Below are 22,924 nucleotides of genomic sequence, written 5' to 3' on the forward strand. Positions count from 1 at the left end.
CGATCCACCAGGGTCTAAGCCTACCCTGTGAACATGCCTAAATAAATGCAAATTAATTAGAACCAAATTAGTTTGTATGGCAAAAAAAATTCTCAATCGATCCGGGTCCTCAAAATTTGGATTTAATTGTCAGATGTGTCATTTCGTTAGTCTCCTGATGTGTGTGTGTGCGCACGCTGCATTCTTTATGTACGCTGCGCTGGTTAAAAGTTAATATACTAAATAATTAAGCTTTGATTCATCCTCTGTTGCTGAAGAAATGCAGATAAAGAGGGATGGGGGAGAGAGAAATGTCGAATGAGGAATGAACGGATGGAGGGGAGAGGCGAAAAACAAAAGGGTGAGAGCTGAAGAGAGAATAAGGTGTGGGAGATGCTAGAGAAAGCAACGGAGCGAGAGATGCGGGAGGAGTGACCAAGCATGGGCTTGAGATGCCCCCTAGGGAGAGAGTGTCACACATGTTGGAGAGAGCGTCACACATGTTGGAGAGAGCGTCACACATGTTGGAGAGGGCGTCACACATGTTGGAGAGAGCGTCACACGTGTTGGAGAGAGCGTTACACGTGTTGGAGAGAGCGTCACACATGTTGGAGAGAGCGTCACACATGTTGGAGAGAGCGTCACACATGTTGGAGAGAGCGTTACACGTGTTGGAGAGAGTGTTACACGTGTTGGAGGGAGCGCGTGTTGGAGAGAGCGCTACGCGTGTTGGAGAGAGTGCTACACGCGTTAGAGAGAGCATAACACGTGTTGGAGAGAGCGCTACGCGTGTTGGAGAGAGTGCTACACGCATTAGAGAGAGCATAACACGTGTTGGAGAGAGTGCTACACGCGTTAGAGAGAGCATAACACGTGTTGGAGAGAGCGTCACACATGTTGGAGAGGGCGTTACAATTGTTGGAGAGGGATGCCCAGCAGAGAAGGGCATTAATATCAGTCCAATGTGAGGATGGTGATTCAGAAGCCTCCGTCAGTCCTACGCACACCGCCACTTGTTCCTCACATGAAGTTCATATTGACTGATTATCACCAGGTGGTTTTACCGGGTAGAGTGTGTGTAAAATTAAGGCTTAGTCCTGATCGCAGCGACCAGGGTTTGATTCCTGCCTGTGGTGCTTTGCTGCATGTCTTCCGCTCTATATCTCCCATGCCTTCCTGTCTATCTCACTTTAAAAAATAAATAAAAAAATAAAGCATAAAAATGCACAAAAAAAGAAAAAAAAGGAACGCCTAACGTGTTTGAGGTGAGGTGGCAGGTTGGGGGTGCTAGCCTTTGGATGGGCGGATAGTCGGACAGGAGAGCACTGTAGCTCTGAGCCTGGAAGTCCTGGGCGAGGAGCTGCTAAAGGACTGGATGAAATGTCAGTGTCAGTGTCAATGTCAAGTGGAGATATAACTTATAACATACAACACTGAAATAAGGTAGGGAGCACCCAAATCAAACACGTTCAACCTCCATATAGTTAGCAACAGGAGTCATGTATTTGATGTTTCTGAGCCCACAGGAATGGCAAGAATTTTTCACACACACACACACACACACACACACACACACACACACACACACACACACACACACACACACACACACACACACACACACACACAATCATCAGGTAAAACGCCCTTTGGGATTATTTCAATTTTATTCAGAGGAAACTCCTTGAGATGAACCATCTTGTTTTTGAGGGGACCTCACATACATTACAAACATACAGTCAGACAAAAGCGCTCCCTCACACCAAAACCACCCATATCCTCCCCATACCAACCATTAGTTATTAGAAAATAGTTAGGGTCATTCATGTACACATAGATACAGAAAAGGAAAGAAACAAAAAAAATACAAATAATAATCAAGCAGGAGGAAAATAATTGCAGCTTCTATGCACATGATTAAGGAGAGACCGCTTAAACTGGTGAAAAGAGGAAATGGCTCTAAGAGACCTAGGTAAGCCATTCCAAGTAGAAGGGGCTTTACATTATAAGGCTCTGTTCACGATTTCTTTGGCTATTCGTGGAACAAAAAGAAAAGATGGTCCGTATATCTTAGGCTATAGGATGACCCAGGTGAAAAAATATTATACTTCAACTACACTTTTGAAAGGATGTACTAAGAACACTGTTGCTATGTAACTGTATTCTGTACTAATTTTGTTGCATCAAGTATACCAAAATATACTAAGGTATACCTAAAGTAGTACTATAGATATACTTCAGTATACTCCAATTGTAAATAGTATGCTAAAATGGCACAACTTTTGACACCCTTTAAGTGTACTGAAGTACACCAGTGAAAAGTATGATTTCTAGCATTCGAAATACACTAATCCCTTTTTATATATATTTCAAACACACTGGCGATATTATGCAATTGTACTGCGATGATTTCAAATGCTAAGAATAATAGTTTTCACTGGTTGTGCCATTTTAGCATACTATTTACACTTGGATACTATATACTGAAGTACTTCTATAGTAGTTCTTAAGGTGTACTTTAGTAAATTTTGGCATACTTGAATTTGACGAAATTAGTACAAAATACAATAACATACTAAAAGTGTACTTAACCCCTAACCCTATCCTTTCAAAAGTATAGTTAAAGTGTAATATTTGTTCACCAGGTTATCTGTAAACGTATTCATCGCCACTGATCTACTGTCATGATTAAGATTAATCCAGAGCTAGGTACTGAAGCACTAAGATCATCTTAATGCTTGGTGCTTACGTTAGTCTATTTAAGGGATCGGTACGTAACGAATGTTTAACGATTATTCACACTCCAAAAATAAACAAGATAACACTTTTTGCCGGGATTATTTGTTTTAATCAGCGGTTTGTTTTATTAGCGTGACGAGACAACCGCCACTCTCTGAAAACAATATCCAGAGTTTGATAGGGAACAAATCAAATTGCGCCATCTTAGGAGGTTTGCGTGTAGCATATTCTAATAAGTATTATAGCAAGCTTTCCAAAAGCATAGCAAAAGCATTAACCAAACACGGTGAGCTGCTACTGAAGCTGAAGATACCGGTCAGTAACCAATGCCCTCAACATGGTTAGAGCTGCTACTGAGGCTAAACTAACCATCAGTAACCAATTGTCAGCATGGTCAGAGTTGCTACTGAAGCTAAAGCTACCGTCAGTATAACCCTAACCCTAACCAATGCACTCAGTGGTCAGTTATATCTGGGGCCACTACTGCAGGGCTGCTAATGAGGTAAAGTTAGATTGTGAAACCTAGCACACACCTAACCCTGTTTAAATAAAAAGGTTAACACACTAAAGTAGACTAGTGAGGCTTGTAACCGTTTATCTTACCTGAAGTAATGGACGATTCGTCCTCTTGAGGAGACACTGGTCCATCTTGGCCTTGCGAACACGGTACAGCGTCTACCTTTTCGGTACCTCCATGCTCAATGAGGTGCTTGATTCATGTAGCTCGAATTACATGGGATTATAAACGGAAGCATTATAATCCTCCTGCATTTCTTCAGACACTACATGCGTGTAGTGTAGTCATACTTTTGAACGCCTTGGTGGCGTTGCGTCTTGGCCCACTGAACAGCTTACTCCGTCAGACACGCAACGCGGCTCAACCTAACCACAGACTATATGGGTTGTAGCTGCTGCAGTAATGGGCCAATCACGCCGCATTAAATCGAAGAACGTTGCGGTGATTGACTGCGCACAAAATCATCAAAAAGAATTGAAAGTCATTAAAGAAGTATAGAATGCAGGTATTGTTTGAACGGAGAAATTTTGATGCTACTTGATACTGGGTTTTTTTGGTCGATACCTTAGTACCAATACCCAGCCCTACAGAACCTGTACCATAATGTTAAATAGTTGTTCTGAACCTGACATACATAAAAATACATTTCTATTCTGTAGTATAACCAGTGATAAATTACTTCATATACACTTCCACTCTACATTATAGTATGAAAACGTTATACTAAAAGTACATGCCTTTGATGCTGAAATTGTGATATAAATGTACTTTAAATACATTTGAATACATTTTTATTAACAAAATGGAACACTTTAAAAGTACTAAATATAGTCAGAAAGTGTATTTGAATTTAATTTGAAATATGACAGAGGTATGATAATAGTGTGTTCAAAATTGACTTACATACTACTATCAATTGAACTGTAATACCTTCTTAATTATATTTCAAACACACTGGTGGTATAATGCAATTGTACTGCAAGTGTGTTTCGAATGCTAGAAATCATACTTTTCACTGGTTTACTTAAGTACACTTAAAGGTTGTCAAAAGTTATGCCATTTTAGCATACTATTTACACTTAAAGTATACTGAAGTACATCTATAGTAGTACTTAAGGTATACCTTAGTACATTGTGGTATACTTGAATGCGACGAAATTAGTACAAAATTCAGTTACATGCTATAAGTGTACTTAGTACATCCTTTCAAAAGTGTAGTTGTAGTATGATATTTTTTCACCTGTGTTGCCCTTATCTAGAGCTGGTTTACCAGTGCACAACGTTTAAAACTGATCAAAGTCGATGCCAACAGACGGTTATGACGTCAATCAATAGTAAAGTATGCGATATGATGGTTGATTCTTTTATATTGAGTAAAACGTTCATGTTCCGCCATGTTGATGCAAGTCACTAGTTAACAATACGTCACCAACTGGGCAACTCTTAGTTATCAAAATATGGCCCCAGTCGCCAAAAGGAAGTCATCAGAGGCATCAGAGCGTCATGAGAAGTTATGACGTCATGAGACGAGACCTTTCTGACGTCGGGAAAATGTTTTCCCCATAATTCATAGCGATCTGAACGCATAGATGAACTAAATAACAACTTAAAATTTTCAATAAAGTACTATTCAAGTGTTCTACAATACACTTTTAGCTAAATTAAATTATTACAGTAACTTACCACTAGAAGTATTTGCAATTTTGTATACTTTCTCACTGGAATACAGCTTAAAATCAACTTTATCTAAGTATACTTGAATCCAATTCTAATGAAGTGAAAATTAAGTACACTTCAATAAAGCACACTAAAGTACACTAAATTATGACTTTAAGTATTTGCAACTTAGTATACTTTTTCTAAGTACACGGAAATACAGCTTAAAATGAACTTGCATTAAAGTGAACTTTATGGAAGTATACTTAAATACACTTCTAATGAAGTGAAATTCAAGTACACTTTATTAAAGCATTTTAATAGTGCATTACAAGTGATTACTGAGTGTGGACTGAATTTCAGGTATGTCGTTTTTAGATGTATAAATAACTGTATCATCTGCATATAGATGAATCTGAAAGTCTGAGCAAATTTGTGGGAGATCATTTGTAAAGATGGAAAATAAAAGAGGCCCCAAGGAAGAACCCTGCGGGACACCCGTTTCAATTATTCTGGGCTGGGAGAGAGCAGAATTGACAGACACACTTTGACGACTGTAACGAAGATATGAGTTAAACCAAAGAACATCTAATTTGGAAAGAACAATAACATAAAGTTTGTCAAGAAGAACATAATGGTTGACTATGTCAAACACCTTAGTGAGGTCAATAAAAATTGCACCAGTAGACCTGTTGTTATGTTGTGCAAAAAAATATATCATTGGTAATAGTGCTGCACGATTAATCCAATCGCAATATCAGCCTTTGCGATTGTATCACCGCAAAAGGCTGCGATTTAATTTAAAAAATACATATATATATTTTCTTATTTATTCTATATATTTTATTTAGTTGTACTATTGAGAAAACCTAACAAGTTTGCACAGCAGAAATACCTTTATTTTGAAATATATATTTTTCATTATTTATTTTATTTAGTAAAATATTGTTATTTTGAGAACAGTACTGTGCACATTTTTTAGTTTTTATAATTTTTATGCTAGTTTAATTTTTATTTTTGAGTTGAGAAAGAAACATTTTAAAATTATCAGTAATCTGTGTGCATTTTCCTTGATAACCAAGCAAGTAGACTCATGACACCATTTGTTTATTATATCGCAAATCGCAATATTGTCCACAATAATTGCAATATGACTTTTTCACCAAATCGTGCAGCACCAATTGGTAAATGATATGATGTTGTAGAGTGATCAGATCAGAATCCAGATTGATTCGGAGTCAAGAGGGAGAGATCAGTAATATATTTAGACAGTTGCTTAAAAATAAGCTCTTTAAATATCTTTGCTACATTATTGATTATGGAAATTGACCTGTAATCGTTGACATCGAGCAAGTCACCACCTTTGCGTAATGGAATTACTTTTGCAAATTTCCACTTTAATGGAGTAACGCAGGTAGAAAGTGATACATTAAATGAGTCACAGAGTAGGAATGCTAGGACGTGAGAAGGGAGTTTAATAAACTTAATATCCAGACCATCACGGTCAGCACCATTAGAAGACTTTATTTCTGAGATAGCCTGTTGAACATCAGAGGGATGAAATGTTAAGAATGAGAATAGATTATTGTTCACAGTATTTGTTGTGCTAGAATATAAAAGCTTGGATGTCTGTAAACAACAAATTGAGGAAAAGTGCTGGTTCAGAGCATTGGCCATTGAGAAAGGGTCAGAGATAAGTAATTTCAGTAATTTGATTTAGAATTCCTTGTTTTGGTTATACAGGCATTTCTTCATTTCTTATATTCAGACCAATCAGCGGCGTTCTTTGTCATATGGTATCTGACCTAGGCCTTATCTTTTTGTTTGAATAAATGTATCAAATCACCTCAAGAACCTCAGATTGAAAGAAGTTACAACATAAGATATCATTTGAAATCTTGACCAGTTAATGCTTATTAAATCTTGGATAAAAGCCTCTGTTTTCAGTTTTTTTGCACTGCCTTATCCTAATAACTTTAGGTGGCAAACGGGATAGTCTTTTTTTCCAAACACAAAAAACAATTGAGTAATCACTAAAACAATCAGGTAATACACCAGATTTAGAGATTCTATTTGGGTGGGTAACCAAGATCCTGTCCAAAAGAGACTTGGACTTAGGAGTAGGATCAGTAATGAGTTGAGTAAAGTTTAGACCAGGGGTCTCCAACACATCGATCGCGAGCTACTGGTAGCTCGCGGGCAGGTGGCCAAAAAAAAACAAACATTATTAAAAAATAAATAAATAAAAATTATTATTTTAAAAAAAAAAAAATAATTATGATAAAAAAATAATATTCCTGTGTATAGACCTCATTATGAGACAGTATATAGGCTATAGCAAAATGAGAAAAGAAAAGTTGATAAGCCTAGGCTAAATACATTACACTCATTGGTAACAGTAGGTTAGTCCTCAATATGAAGCTGCATAAACAAAATAAAGAACAGAGTAATGTTTATCAGTGTTTATCAAAGTTGATAAATAGTCTACTCTCAGTACATTTCATTCATGGGTGACAGGCCTAGACAAATTAAAGAGACAAGTAGGCTTATATTTATCAGCTACAGGATTAATTTTAGGCCAGCCCTAGGCTATAGGCTTAAAAGAATATGATAAAAAAAAGTGTCTCAATATTCTGGTCTGAGAAGAAATCATATAACATTCCCAAATTATCTGACCCTTCATAATCAGCAAAATAAATTTCAATTGCGCTACTACAGGCTAATGAACATCATCAAAAATATTTGTTGGTTATGTTTTTTTAAATAGTAGACTACCTTAAGCAAGACAGAAGCAGTCTGTCATTCAGGTATTCATTGCAATTCCTGGAGAAACGTTTCAGCCTCTCCAGGGGTCTTGCACAGCACCGCTTTGTCTTAGTCTGGTCTCAGTCTGGACTCAGTATGATGTTAGTCTGGTCTCAGCCTGGTCTTAGTCTGGTGTCATTCTGGTGTTAGTCTGGTTCTAGTCTTGTTTAGTCTGGTGTTAGTCTATGGAAGTATATCTGTCTCATCGGATTTGGCAAATAAAAAGCAATTGAATTTTAAGCATTGAATATTTATGCTTTGAAATAACGTGTCTGAATTGTTTGCCTCTAAATTTAACTCTTTAAATTTTCAACAAATAGTTTTCACCTTTATTTTTCAATTTTTTTCAAATTCAAAACCTAATATTCAATGTTAAAAAATTCAACATGCAAAATCCAGATGCAAAATTAAATGTATAAAATTCAACTTATATATTTTCCGCATCCCCAAATTCAACTGCAAAATTCATTGTATGAAATTCAGTGTTAACATCCACCGAACCATGTAAGAACAATCAATCCTAGATGCTAGATCACGGTCAAGCAAGGAGAGTGAGCAGCAATTAGAGCGTCACTCGTTGGATACCCGACTCTGATCCGGGATGGCTTGTGCAACACAGGTTTTAGCCATGTCAAACAGCAACAGCTGTGATGATGGGTCTTTCTTTCTTGATACAAACGTTAATTCTAAACAGCATTTTACACTGTAGCCATTAATAGGTAATGCTCAAAGGTAAATCAACGTAATTAAACACTGACTGTATCTTATGGGGAAAGAAGCAACGGTGTTAGACCGTACTAAACGCCCTATCCATTGTATGGGTCTGTAAAATGCTAATCAAATCAAATCAAATTTATTTATTAAGCACATTTAATAACAAGGTGAGGGGGGGAGGGATATTATGTTTTATTTATGTTTTTTTATTATAATGCACAGTTGTTGTTTTTTACATCAGTTATCAAATAAACGATGAACCTGTATGTGAAGTTTGTGTGATAGACTTGGGTGGATTTGCATGCAGCTTAAGGGTAATTGTAGTGGATTAAGTGCCCCATTTATTGGGCCACAAATTTGCGGCAAGCTGGGCGATTAATTTAATTTTTAATCGTAATTTGAATTCATGGTTTAGGACAAAAATATTGGTTGCCAAAGTCTGTTGCAACCAAAAGCAGCAGCAAAATATATTAATCCCAGCATCTTAAACTGAGACACGCAGCAGAGTGGGAGATGTTTTTTATGTATTTTGCTTTTATTAATCATTTTTATTGTTCAAATAAAATCCAAACTTAAAAAATATTTATATATTAATCATTCATAGAAAAAAAAATGATTAAAATCAATAATCAGGGTTTTGTAGGCCAAATCGCTCAGCCCGAGGTCCCTTTCCTAGGTTTGGTGTGATTCTGGGGCGATCTGAAGCCCGCTGTCCACTGTGCAACGAGAGCACAGAGCCGCTCTCGTATCATGTATAATGCCACTCAGTGTGCAATACTGTCGGCTCTGCACGCTCGTTGCGCTCTCGTTATGCCATATCATGGAATATCAGGCATTTGCCTCAGCCACTCAACATGCTATTGCCCGGTGTCACAAAACGAATGCACCCCTTCCGAGTGATCGATGATGGTACAGATGTCACATTTGTTCCGTGCATTTTTCCGCACGTGAACGACTTCATGCCTGTCTACATTTCAAACTCGTGCATGTTGAATTAATTGTGCAACAGTGGAATTCAGTGTAATAGCCGTTGCCGCTGGACATGGCTAAAATTCCCGCATCAGAGTCGGACGGGTATCCAATGAGTGATGCTCTTATTCCGTCTCGCTCTCCTTGCTTGACCGCAATCTAGCATCTAGGATCGAAATCTCTTCCTTGGGTCCCCGGATGTTAACACTGAATTTCACATATTGAATTTTGCAGCTGAATTTGGCATGTTGAAATTTGGGACTTGGAAAACATTTTTATCTTTAGTTTCATACATTAAATTTAGCATCTGAATTTTGCATATTGAATTTTTTAAAGTTGAATTTTAAATTTGGAATTTGTGAACATTGAAAAATAACGGTGAAAATTATTTGTTGAAAATTGAAAGAGTTAAATTCGGCGGCAAAAAATTCAGATCCGTTATTTAAATGCATAAATATTCAGTGCTTAAAATTCAATGGCTTTTTATATTCAAAATCAGATGAGACAGATTTATTCCCATATTACACTGGTCTCAGTCTGGTCTTAGTCTGGTCTTAAAACGGTCTGTGTTTGTTAACAGCAGGCGGTTCCAGGCAGTAGTAAACATTTTATCTTTTAAGTTGCAAACCGCAGTGGGGCAGAGCAACAGGGGCAATCAATGTTTCCGAAGTGCTTTAAAGATCTGTAAAGTGAATGTGTCCTGATGGCTGAAGAAGCCCATCCGTCGGGCGGGGGGTGGGTGGATTATTTTGTCCGTTATATGGCTTTCCAAGGGAAAACAGGGGGGAGGGAATGTCTGGGAGACGCAGAGACAGATTCTGCGTCAGAGGTCACACTGGGGCATTCCCCTGTGTTGATATCAATATCTTTATGAAAAGAATAATACAACCCCCTACAGGGATCCGGTAGAGCAATGTATGTATGTGTGTGTGTGTGTGTGTGTGTGTGTGTGTGTGTGTGTGTGTGTGTGTGTGTGTGTGTGTGTGTGTGTGTGTGTGTGTGTGTGTGTGTGTGTGTGTGTGTGTGTTGAAGAAGGGACGAAGGAAGAGGAAAAGCGAAGAGAAGATAATATATTAACTATAGAGGAGTGAAATGGAGAATACATTAGGAGGTAGTAGAAATAAGAAGAAAATTGTATTTATTTGATGGACACGCAAATGCATGCATGTGTCCCACACCACAATCATGCGAGTAAAGAATGTTTCCTCATAAATGCACACACACAGACACACCTACAAACACACACACACCTTCCTACGTAACCTATATTTTGAGATCACCAGGCTTTGTGTGTAGGTGTTCTTTACCTTATACGCTGTGTTTTTCTGACCTGAAGCCTGAGTGGATGTAATCATCAACGACACGCCCCTGCATAGCTGTGTGCTCCTGCATCCCTTGACCTTGACTAGTGTGTTCATGTAAAGCATGAACACACTAGCAGCATCAGTTTACTTTTAATTTCTCAAAGCTACTACTGACTGATGTTGACAGATGACTTATCACAATGTTTTCTTGTCTTCTTCTCATGTGTTTCTCTCAGATACCAAACCGACCACAGCGATGTAAATACCTTCTGATAACTGATCTCATCCTCTGCTGTGTTCCCTCAGAACCTGCTGTCGGAGAAGGTGGAGCAGCTGATGGAGTGGTCCTCCAGGCGCTCTGTGGTCCGCATGAACGGAGACAAGTTCCGGCGCTTCGTCAAGGCACCACCCAGAAACTACTCGGTCATCGTGATGTTCACCGCCCTACAGCCGCAAAGGCAGTGCTCCGTCTGCAGGTACACACAAAACACAACGCACCCAAATCAACAGACACACACAAAAATCCACACACACACTCACATACACATATACTTATTACACACACACGTAAAAATGAACACACACACTCACAGATGAATAGACACACGTACAAATCAACACACACATACACACACACACAAATTAACTCACTTATTCACCCACTCACTCACTCATTCACTCACAAATTAACACACTCACAATTAACTGGCACACACACACACTCACAAATCAACACTCACACGCACATATCCACACACGAACCCACGCGTACACACACACAGACACACAAATTAACACACACACGGACACACACATATGCAAACACACATGCATACCCAAACACACCCAGACACACACATACACATACACACACATACACACAAGAAGGAAATGGAATGGTGTAACCATACCTGGTTTATGTTCCTTGTGAAACAATCGTATTTTGATTCATTAAGGAAATCATTCAAAGGCGTATATGTGGTTTCTGAAATCCCTCTCCATAGTTGTTTTGTGCTGACTGTATATAATCCTTGTTATGGTAGGGCACTAGGCAGGGTGAAATTTGGTGTAACTGTTTTAAATGGGTGGGTCTGAATGTGTGCTTTGGGCTGAAAATAAAAAAACGACACTCAGCAATGACTTCCAATTGGATTATGGAGCGTTTACTCTATTAGAAGTGTGGAGCGCTCTGTGGCTGAGTAAGCAACCAACAACAGCCATTCAACGCTTCAACAGCTGTTTCACTCATAACCCGCAAACGCTGGGATAGCAACATCTACATACTGCCGTTTTTCATGACATGAAGCACCACAAATAACGACTTTCTGGTTCCCAAACCGCCAAGTGTCATAGAAACAGAGAGGAACCCTGCCAGATGTGTTGTGAATTTTTTGAATATATATATAAATATTGAAATTATCCCAATGCCGGTAGGAGTCATGCTGATATATCTCTGAACTCATGCTAGTGTACGTTTGCAGCTTCAGACTGAGTGATCCTATTAGTGATCGTATTGTAAAGTTATTCTCATTGTATTATAAATAGAGGCTGAGAGGAGCCTGAACAATGATCACAGGACATAGGGATCATGATATGAGACATGATGATGCATTATTATCACGTGTATTTACAAGGGCAAGACACACCAACCATCAAATTATATCAACTTAGTAGCTGAAGTGAGCTGCAGAGACACCTAGCAGCAGGCACCGGGTCAGGGTAACATTTTGCAGCCCCGGTCGGTTATGAGTATTGGTTAATTAGTCGGAGCCGCACTCCAAAGCCACTTGCCTGCTGTTATTGAAAACATGAGGCTGGTGTTTTAATGCCTGGTATCCTCTGCCTCTGGCTGCCTCTCGCTGGTCACGGTGCTTCGACACCTTGTTCCAGCGTCCCCTCTCTCTGCCCCTCGCTGGTCCAGGCGTTCTGACACCTGGTCCCAGTGTTCCCTCTCTCTGCCCCTCGCTGGTCACGGCGTTCCGACACCTGGTCCCAGCATTCCCTCCCTCTGCCCCTCACTGGTCCAGGCGTTTCGACACCTGGTCCCAGCATTCCCTCCCTCTGCCCCTCACTGGTCCAGGCGTTCCGACACTTGGTCCCAGCGTTCCCTCCCTCTGGCCCTCGCTGGTCCAGGCATTCCGACACCTGGTCCCAGCGTTCCCTTCCTCTGCCCCTAACTGGTTCAGGCATTCCGACACCTGGTCCCAGCGTTCCCTCCCTCTGCCCCTCGCCGGTCCAGGTTTGCGTTCTGACTCCTGGTTCCCAGCGTTCCCTGCCGCTACCTCTCGCTGGTCCACACCTTGCCCCAGCGTTCCTTCCCTGGCTTCAGACGGAGGGCATCTCACCGTTGGAGATGTTTTTGTGCATAAGGATCGTTTTTCTTGGTATCATTATTCTGGTGATCGACGTTATAGTAATTATTTTATCTCATTACATTCCAGTAAGTAGGAAGGCAAACATTAATTCGGCTCCATCAGCTGTCAAATCTGTTTGTTTTCCTTCACATCCAATCCGTTTGCCAGCCAAGCGTTGGGTCCAAATCTCCCAGGGTGCGCAGTTGATAAAAGCCTCCAAGACGTGCAAAAACATGCAAATTAATCTGCATAAATTCATCATCTTGTGAACCCTCCCAGAAATTATGGAAATACTTGTAACAGCAGCGACAACAACAATAAGAACAATGCTGTGTTCAACCACTGCACTGAAACAACTGAGAGAAATTGCTTTGGGACTAAGATGTCCCACCGTTTCTGAACCATGGACATTTCCCCAACAAGTTTTGTAGATCTTGCTGTGTCTAAGCCCCACAGACAGTTCCTTAGAGAGCGATTTTGTAGCGTGGCATGGCAGCATTCCAGATCCATGGACAGGTCTCTAGTAGTAACTGTTTTAGACTATTCCAGAACCATGGACAGGTCTCTAGTAGTAACTGTTTTTGACCATTCCAGAACCATGGAAAGGTCTCTAGTAGTAATTGTTTTAGACCCTTTCAGAACCATGGACATGTCTCTAGTAGTAACAGTTTTAGACCATTCCAGAACCATGGAAAGGTCTTCAATAGTAACTGTTTTAGAGCAGCATTAGAACCATGGACAGGTCTCTAGTAGTAACTGTTTTAGACCATTCCAGAACCATGGAAAGGCCTCTAGTAATAACTGTTTTAGAGCACTATTACAACCATAGACAGGCCTCTAGTAGTAACTGTTTTAGACCATTCCAGAACCATGGACAGGTCTCTAGTAGGGGTTGACACTAACGGTTGCCCGCTTGCCCGGGGCAACTAAAAATAATTTTATTAACATAAGGCTATTTATTCAAGTGTTTCTAAAACCTGCAGAACAACATATTTTCTGCCAAATCACACAAAATAGATATATTCGTCAGCGTGCTACCTTTTCTTCTCTCGGACAGCGAGTTAAAAGACACACATCGCTACAGTGCCAACATAGCCCCGCCATAGTCACTTGCTCGCAGTGCGGTCTCTGGCAGTGATTCGGCACTAGTCTCAATGACCTATTTGATGTGTAAGCTTAAGGTTAACCAACACAGCTTGCATCTCAAGTGCAACACCTCCGTGACCGGTTTAGGTAGAAAAGGAAAACAGAGTAGTGACGGAGGAGTGCAGTTTAGAAGTACTTTGGATTGAGGCAAATTACCAAGGAAAGTCAAAAGATTCATGTAAAGTCATATGCATGAACACGGTTTCGGGTTTCATAACTGTGCACATGAACAGCAATAGCGTACTAAACTGCAACTAAACATGGTGTTTACAATCAATGACTAGGAGAAGGTTTCTGAGGAAAAAGGTAAATTGAATGTGTTCTGATTGAATTGAATTCAATCAGAACACATCTTCTTCAGCGCAATCTAGTGGCCATATGTGTATTTGCGAGTGCTTGGCTTGGTGTCATTCGATTATATTTGCCCTGAACTTTAAATAGAGGTGTCAAGTTTCAAAATTGTAAGATATCTACCTATTTGTGCCACATAGTACGACAGTGCTACCAACTGATAATGACCAACTGATAATTATTTCAGGTGGAAATGTAATCTTCCACTTATGATGTGTTCTAGCTTTTTTTTACTCTAACCAAGTAGTATCCACATTGAATATTTCACTTGCACAACAATCTTTCTATTGACACCAAGATTACATATTATAGCCCTTGTAGTTCTGGAGATATACTCTGCTCTCAGGGGCCTGGCAAAAAGAGGCCCGTTCACGATTCTGATTTTAATTTGGGCAAGTGATCATGACATTCGGGCAAGTCGAACATGACCTGTACTTGCCTTATGGGCAAGTGCTTTTGAAACCTTAGTGTCAACCCCTGGGTAGTAACTGTTTTAGAGCTAGCAGCATTAGAACCATGGACAGGTCTCTAGTAGTAACTGTTTTAAATCAGCATTAGAACCATGGACAGGTCTCTAGTAGCAACTGTTTGAAAGCATTCCACATCCATGGACAGGTCTCTAGTAGTAACTGTTTGAGAGCATTCCAGAACCATGGACAGGTCTCTAGTAGTAACTGTTTGAGAGCATTCCAGAACCATGGACAGGTCTCTAGTAGTAACTGTTTTAGAACAGCATTAGAACTATGGACAGGTCTCTAGTAGTAACTGTTTTATAGCATTCTAGAACCATGGACAGGTCTCTAGTAATAACTGTTTTAGAGCAGCATACCAGAACCATGGACAGGTCCCTAGTATTAACTGTTTTAGAGCAGCATTAGAACCATGGACAGGTCTCTAGTAGTATCTGTTTTAGAGCTAGCAGCATTAAGGTGCTTGCACACCGCCTCGCGGCAACCGCCCTTATAACCACCTTGCTGCCAGAGGGTTCAACGCGGCGGTGTGAAGGGCCAGCCGTTTTCAAAAGCGGCTGCTGCTGCTGCTGCTGCTGTTGCTGCTGCTGGTGCTGCCACCGGGCGGCTGCCGCCGGAAGATTCAACACAGGGAAAGCTGAGCGGTAGGGCAAAATCTGTGCGCGTTCACGTGGGTGGCAACCGCTTCCTGGTTTACAGCCGCTTTTGTAACCGCCTCCCCTCTGCCGCCCTTCCCTCATTGAAATGAATGGAGGTGGCGAGTTGCCACGCGGCGGTGTGAAAGCAGCTTTAGAACCATGGACAGGTCTCTAGCAGTAACTGTTTTAGAGCAGCATTAGAACCATGGACAGGTCTCTAGTAGTAACTGTTTTAGAGCAGCATTAATATGAAGGTATTATTGTAGCAAAACTCCTTAGCATGCGTACACTGGGTTTCCGCGGGGTTGTTAAAGGTATTAAAAGCTAGTAAATGAAATTAGCCCAAATTAAGGCCATTAAAAAGTATTAAAAAGTAATAAACGTCATCTGACGAGTTATTACATTTCCAACAAGGCCTATGAGTTTTTCAATTGGTGTAATTTACGTGCAGGCCTATCTCCTAAAATTACTAAAACTTGTGTGGATTTATTTTTATGTTGCGAGTAGGACCTGAGTGATAACAATGATGTCACGTGGTGCGTGCACTGAAACAAACTGGATGTACCCGGCTGGCTTAGTTATACCCACTTCGCGAGTTTGCTTCTGTTAGATCAAAGTCATTTGAAAGACAATAATTGGGAAATGCATATTTTCGGACCTCTGGCTGGAGGAATCGATCTTTAAAGAATGATCGTAAAAAGAACATTTGTTTGACCGGTTGCCATGGTTATCTCCATGTGGTTAATTTGCAGTTGCGGTGTTAATTAGCGATGTTGTCAGCTTACTGTAACATTAAACTGTAATCAGAAAACGTGGTTATATGCTATAGACCCTATAGTATCTGTGGTATAAAGGCTGGGACGAATTTCGAATTATAAATATGTACAATCGATAACGTTAGCTCTCTGTCTCATAGCTCAGCTGACTAAAATACCTCCCATTGCCAAGTTGTAGCTAAGGTCCGTCCTATTAATGTGAAAAACTTTACATTTGGATTGTAAAACGAATGAAAATATAAATGATCTTAATTCCTTTTCTTTGGCAAGTGACTATGGTATAACTGGGATAATGCCCTTCGAGGTGTCAAAAACATGTTTGATCGATAGTAATTAAAGGGGACTACTTTTTGAGGGAGATTAACTCAAACAGAGTATACATTTAATAAGCATGCAATACGAATAAGGAAAAGCATGATTAATAAAGTATTTGAATTGTTTTATTATGTTGGCAAGCAAGAAGTAGAATAAATGGGATAATCAGACTTATTAAAACGGTTTGTGTAACCAACCGCACAACAAGACATGATTGCGGCTCTTGTCGCTCTCGTCTCTTTCTGCATATGACATGCTCGTAGAGCGGGGAGTGACGTAGACTGATAATCCCTCTATAGAAAGTACACTGATGTGAATTTGCGCTACGGTATGGATTTTGACGTTACCGTGTGACCAGTAGACAGCCGCGTTTACATGGACACTTCTGATCCGATTAGAAGTGGAAGAACAGCTAAATCTGAATAAAAAATGATCATATATACGGCTCAATCGGAATACAATTCTCTGATCGGAATATAATTCCATGCGGAATAGAAGAGGTGGTGTAGTCCGCTATAATCGACTTGTATACACTTATTCCGATTGGTTTGGGGTCGGTGCGGCTACTTTTTAACTTGGATAGATGGCATCAGCAGCTGCTGTATTTCACAATTGGTCAGTCGGTACTTTTATGCATACCGAACTTGACCACTGTCAAAGTGGATTTTTTGCCTGATTCACGTCTTTCTTCTCACTCCGTAAGTAGTCCGGTAACTTATCAACCCCAGCGCGTCCGGTTTCTAAGCGACGTCAACGTCTTTGGCGGACTATTTCTCTGCTGTTTTGGCAAGGAGACGTGTAATAATGTATAGAACGTCGCCGGTCATTATCGAAAATAATACCCTTCAGGGCGAAGTAAGACACCTCCGCTTCGCATCGCGGCCCGGTCCGCCCTGTCTGGGCTTATTTACCCGAAGATGACCGGCATTCTGTACTATAACATTATCCCTTACATATATCATATAAGTCCAGACCAACATAACGGCTGTGCGTGAGAGACATACGAACGTAAGCTTACCACTTTTGTAAATGCCATAGGGCTATATACAGTACATTCGGATTGCATGATAGGAATAGATCTATTCTGATTACAAATCTGATCGGAGCAGAAGTGTCCATGTAAACGCGGCTAGTGTTGTCTGTAACGCGTTACTACGCGGTACTATTTCATGTAAAACCAACACTGTAATAACAATATTAACAAGGTTATTATAACTTCAACACTGGACACAAAAACTCTCTCTCTCTGAAACTCTCTTTCTATGTCAACTTTGTGACATATTGATTAAAAACTATGGACCAAGTCCCGTTGGGACATCTTGATTAATCCAACTCCTATGGTCTCTCTCTTGAAGTCGTGCTGGTATTAAAAAATATGGTGAAGGTATTAAAAATTGTATTAAAAGGGAGTAAATTCAACTTAAGAATTTCTGTATAAACCCTGACTAAAGTCACAAAGGTGTAACAGTAAATTTGAAGTTGTAAATATTTATTTTGCATGTGTACACTAAAGTCACAAATGTGTAACAGTCAATTTGAAGTTGTAAATATTTTTTCTACCATTGTAAACACAAAATAGGGGCTACGAGTTCACAAGTCCTTTGTTACAGCACTTTGTTTAAGTGTCAAGTGCATGACTCTTTGAAATTGTGATGCACAGTATAGGATTTATACACCACAACTTTGAAGAGTCATGCACCATGTTGTTTTTCTTGCAGATACTTTTGCAACACGTCCGTGGGCGTGACAAAATTGCAGCATAAACTAATGAAAGTCGCCGGCAGGGGGTGCATTTTTCAAACTACACTGGGAACCATCCAAGCATATACTCTTCTTTTCTGTAGTCTTGACAGAACAGAAGAGGGCATACTACACAACAGAGGTGGGTATCTTACATTATGTCAATAAAATTACTTAGTTAAACTGGATTCCCCCCAAATTATTCGAAAATAGTTTGGAAGCGCGAACGCATCCAATGCATGCATCCAGTGCATGCACGCTTCGATTTCACCACGTTCATCCAAGGCTGAACTTGTTTTTCTAAATTTAGGTCATCAACGAGTTGAACGAATTAACGAATGAACGAATGTTTAATATGGGATCCAAACATTTTTTTAATAATTTGGGGGGAATTCAGTTGAACTAAGTAATTTAATTTAACGTAACATATGTTAAATGAATGGTATATGTTAAATGAATGGCATAGTAAGATACCCACCTCTGTCATGTAGGATGCCCTCTTCTCTTCTGTCAAGACTCCAAAAAGGAAGAGTATATGCTTGGATGGGTCCCAGTGTAGTTTGAAAAATGCACCCCCTGCCGGCGACTTTCATTGGTTTATGCTGCAATTTTGTCCCGCCCACTGAAGCTCTGTGTCTACGGATACAAATCACTTGGCTACACTTGTACCACCTAGACGTGTTGCAAAAGTATCTGCAAGAAAAACAACAGCTAAGACTCGTAGCAGCAGATTCGAGCAGTTGCATCAATGGACTTGTACTCGCTCATTAAAATGCTCAATGAACATAGCGATCTATATAATTTTATTTGTGAGGAAACACAGATGTGCAACTTCTGATGCATTTGTTCACATTTGGGTTTATGAATGCACAGAGTTTGTGCATGTTCTCAGATTATGAAACACGGGTGTGCAAATGTGTTTTGCACCAACTGCGCTGCAATGATTGTAGCAAAAGTGTCAAGTGCATGACTCTTTGAATTTGTTAGCACAGGATAGGATCTGTGCACCTGTAACAAAGGACTTGTGAACTTGTAGTTCCTATTTTGTGTTTACAATGGTAGAAAAAATATTTATGATTTCAAATTTACTGTTACACATTTGTCACTTTAGAGTACACATGCAAAAGACTTTTGCTACAATAATACCTTCATACATTAGAACCATGGACTCAGGGTTTGAGTTAGGTGGAGCCAGTGGGAGCTGAGCTCCCATAGAGAGAGGTCTGGCTACCATGAAAGCAGCAAACTCAAATATCTGTGGGGGTCTCTGAAAATACAGCAGCATAATATTGTAATTACAAATAAAGCTATTTTCCCTTCCGCATACTGAGTAATATTGATGTTAATTGAGGGATAATAGAACGCCGGTCATTATCGGGAAAATAAGCGCAGACAGGGTGAACCGGACACCAACGCGAAACGGAGGTGTCTTGCTTCGACCTGAAGGGGCTTATTTTCGATAATGAGCGGCTACTTGCCAAACAAAAAAATAACTTCACAAGGTGTCTTTTTACAATTTATTTGTTACCATTCGTAGTGTTGATCAGTAGAGAAATAGTTAGCCAAAGACGTTGACGTCGCTTAGCAACCGAAGGGCCCATGCAAGTGAGCGTAGCATTCCACGGCATTGAGAAGAGCCGTGTTATAATAAATGGCTCCTTCTCGCCATTTAAAAAAACACACACAAACACTCCTACCTCCTTTGACAAATTCATCTCACTACCTATCTATCTATCTTAAGAGCCTTTCCAGACCCCCCCCCCCCCCCGAAATGGACTGCTTGTTTGAATCAGATGCAGCTTGCACATTACTTTATAATGTCAACACTTGTAGCGGAGGAGAGAGGGGGAGAGATGGAGAGGGTGGCAGAGAGACAGGTAGACAAACTGATCGGGAGTGGGAGACAGACCCGACCCGGTTGGGAAGATTGAGAGAGCGAGGAGGACCCCAAACGATGGGGGGGTGTTAAATGCTGAGTTGGGAGCTGGTGTTAAAGGGGCCCTATTATGCCCTTTTTTACTGTTTATTATTTAATTTGTTTGACCTCATAGAATTGATTTACAACAATAAAGGGTTGTCTAGCACATTATTTTTTCTCCTACTATTATTAGTATTACAACCCCTATGTGAAACACCCTGTTGCTTAGAATTTTGAGGCATTTAGAATCTTGGTGTTGACAGGGTGCTGACGTCTCTTCAGGCACTCTGAAGAGTCTCTGTCACTCTGTCTACTATGGCTTCAGTGCTACCTTACCAATTTGAGCCTGAGTCGGACCCCGAAAGCGATAATGGAGCTTAAGACGCTAATGATGAGCACGATTTTAGTTGTAGAATGGACCAGGACATTTCACAGTGGTAAGTTTTTGTTTATGCTATTATACACACACGCGATTTATCATGTATTTAGCAAAGCTTTTCTGACTTAGCTTGCGGCTAGTAGACTTGTTACGGACGCTTGAATAGTACGAGTAGTACTATTCAAGCGTCCGTAACAAGCTTTTTATGTTCCGACATGGCATATTGTTGACTACTTTTGTACATCAAAATACACCGTTATAACTTATAAAACCTCTACTACCTAGGTGCACCTGTGGGAATTGTGCCACTATGCCCAACAAAGTGGAGAACGTCTGCTGTAGAGAAATCCCAAAGGTAAAACTGATAAGCTTTAGGCTAAGCTACACCGTTTGTTGAGAACGATGTCATGTCATATATCTATCATCTTCGGAGGATATGTATATATATATATAACATCCTCAGAAGATGAGTAGCCTACCACTATCACCACAAAACCTTATAATTAACTTCTAGTAAACTATATTGCATGTTTATATCATCTCTACCATATAGCAACAGTAATACCAGTCCACTTTTAATGGAAAACGAGTAATCTCACCATTCTCACCTGTTTGCTGTAGTACCAGCCAACTGTACCATGTTTGTTATGTGAAGTCATTAGTGATACCATTTTTTGTAAATAACAATCCTACTCGAATAGATGTTGCTTCAGCAATACCAGTTACGAGAAATCTCACCTGTTCACTGTTGTCTCAGCCATGTATTTACTGTATAACAATCATTGTTATGTAGAACTAATCAGTGATTTAAAAAAATGCTCAATAAAAGTATGACTGGAAAACAGATGTTGCTTCCTGAATCTGTGTTCTCCTATGCAGTCATGTTGTAGTGATGTCAAGGTCACTTTACACATTAGTTATTTTGTCTTATTGCATTTATTAGGTACTAAGACGAATGAGCCAAGGGCCAGAATTAATAACCTGCATGACACAACATGCAGGCCTAGAGCCCGTGTGTCTAAACACATACAGTCTACAAAATATCGACAATATTTACAAGTATGATTATGGACCTTTGAGGCACACAACAGATGAAGAGTAAGTAATTTTGGCTGTAAGCTCCTACTAAACAAAACCAAAGCAATATTATATTATTAATATTATTATGTGATTTTAATCAATTTACCATTAAAAGAAAAACAGAATAAAACTATTAGGCTGTGCGCTACAGGGCCTTACCGTATACCCCCACATCCCAACGAGGCAAACTATTTTTTTATGTTCAGCATGGTCAGACTGTTGAAAAATAGTTGGTTTTGTTGGGAGGTGGGGGGTGCACAGTAAGGCCCAGTATAGGCCCAGCCTATAAGAAGTTATTGTTGAAAACAGTTTAACAGAAAGTTCTGCTCCTTGTCCCTTAGGCTTTTCAGGCATCTTGCCTATCGCAGCTTTGTAAGCTGGTGTTGGGGATATTTAGGACATAGTTGTCGGGTCGTCATCCCGTCATGTGTGGTGCAGCGGATATGGCAGCAGTTCCCATCTGGTGACTACGTAGGCTTCAGATCACCTCTTGATTGAAGCAGGAGACGTGACGGGCAACCAGCTCAGCCTTTGGAGTGTGTGTGTACTCTGCTGAAAGGTCTGGAGGGATGGGGATAGTCTTCATTTCCTCTTCAAATGATGTTGGGTCCACAAATACCTCCATGAGCAGCCTTATGAGGTCATGTACATAGTCTGGAAGATACAGCATTAACATACTAATGAATGTAGCCATAACAATCTGTAAACTGATGTGCCTGTGTGTTTAAAGATTATCTTTTACAAACTTACTGAATGTTGGATCTGTTTTCACGGGCTTCACAACACCTTCCCCCCTCTTCGCCTTCGTATAGACAACTTTATAAACAGCCTGCCCTGCAGAAGCCCCCTTGCTCCCCCGATGCATTTTCATTGTGGTGCATTGATGCTAGATACAACCTATAGAAAAAAAAAAAGCACAGCCATTAAACAACACAGAGTGTGCCTGACAATCATTCCAATCAATGGCTTTCACAATTACGAGATAGTGTAAATGATTACCTGCACAACATTCCCATGAAGGGAAAAAACACATTCTTTGGAGCAAAACACAGTATCAGACCGTGGAATGACTTG

The 22,924-nt window shown here is 40.1% G+C and overlaps 1 protein-coding gene across 1 annotated transcript in view; it reads left to right on the forward strand.

Annotated features, from left to right (window-relative positions):
- Positions 1-22,924, forward strand: part of LOC307091868 (dolichyl-diphosphooligosaccharide--protein glycosyltransferase subunit TUSC3) — a 105,560-nt gene that overhangs the window by 46,559 nt on the left and 36,077 nt on the right. Inside the window, exon 2 of the mRNA XM_079758704.1 lies at positions 10,990-11,159. Coding sequence (XP_079614830.1) covers positions 10,990-11,159 — 170 coding nt within the window. The remainder of the gene's footprint in view (positions 1-10,989; positions 11,160-22,924) is intronic.

This window comes from Pollachius pollachius (genome assembly GCF_949987615.1).
Source record: "Pollachius pollachius genome assembly, chromosome: 2".
Taxonomy (NCBI): domain Eukaryota; kingdom Metazoa; phylum Chordata; class Actinopteri; order Gadiformes; family Gadidae; genus Pollachius; species Pollachius pollachius.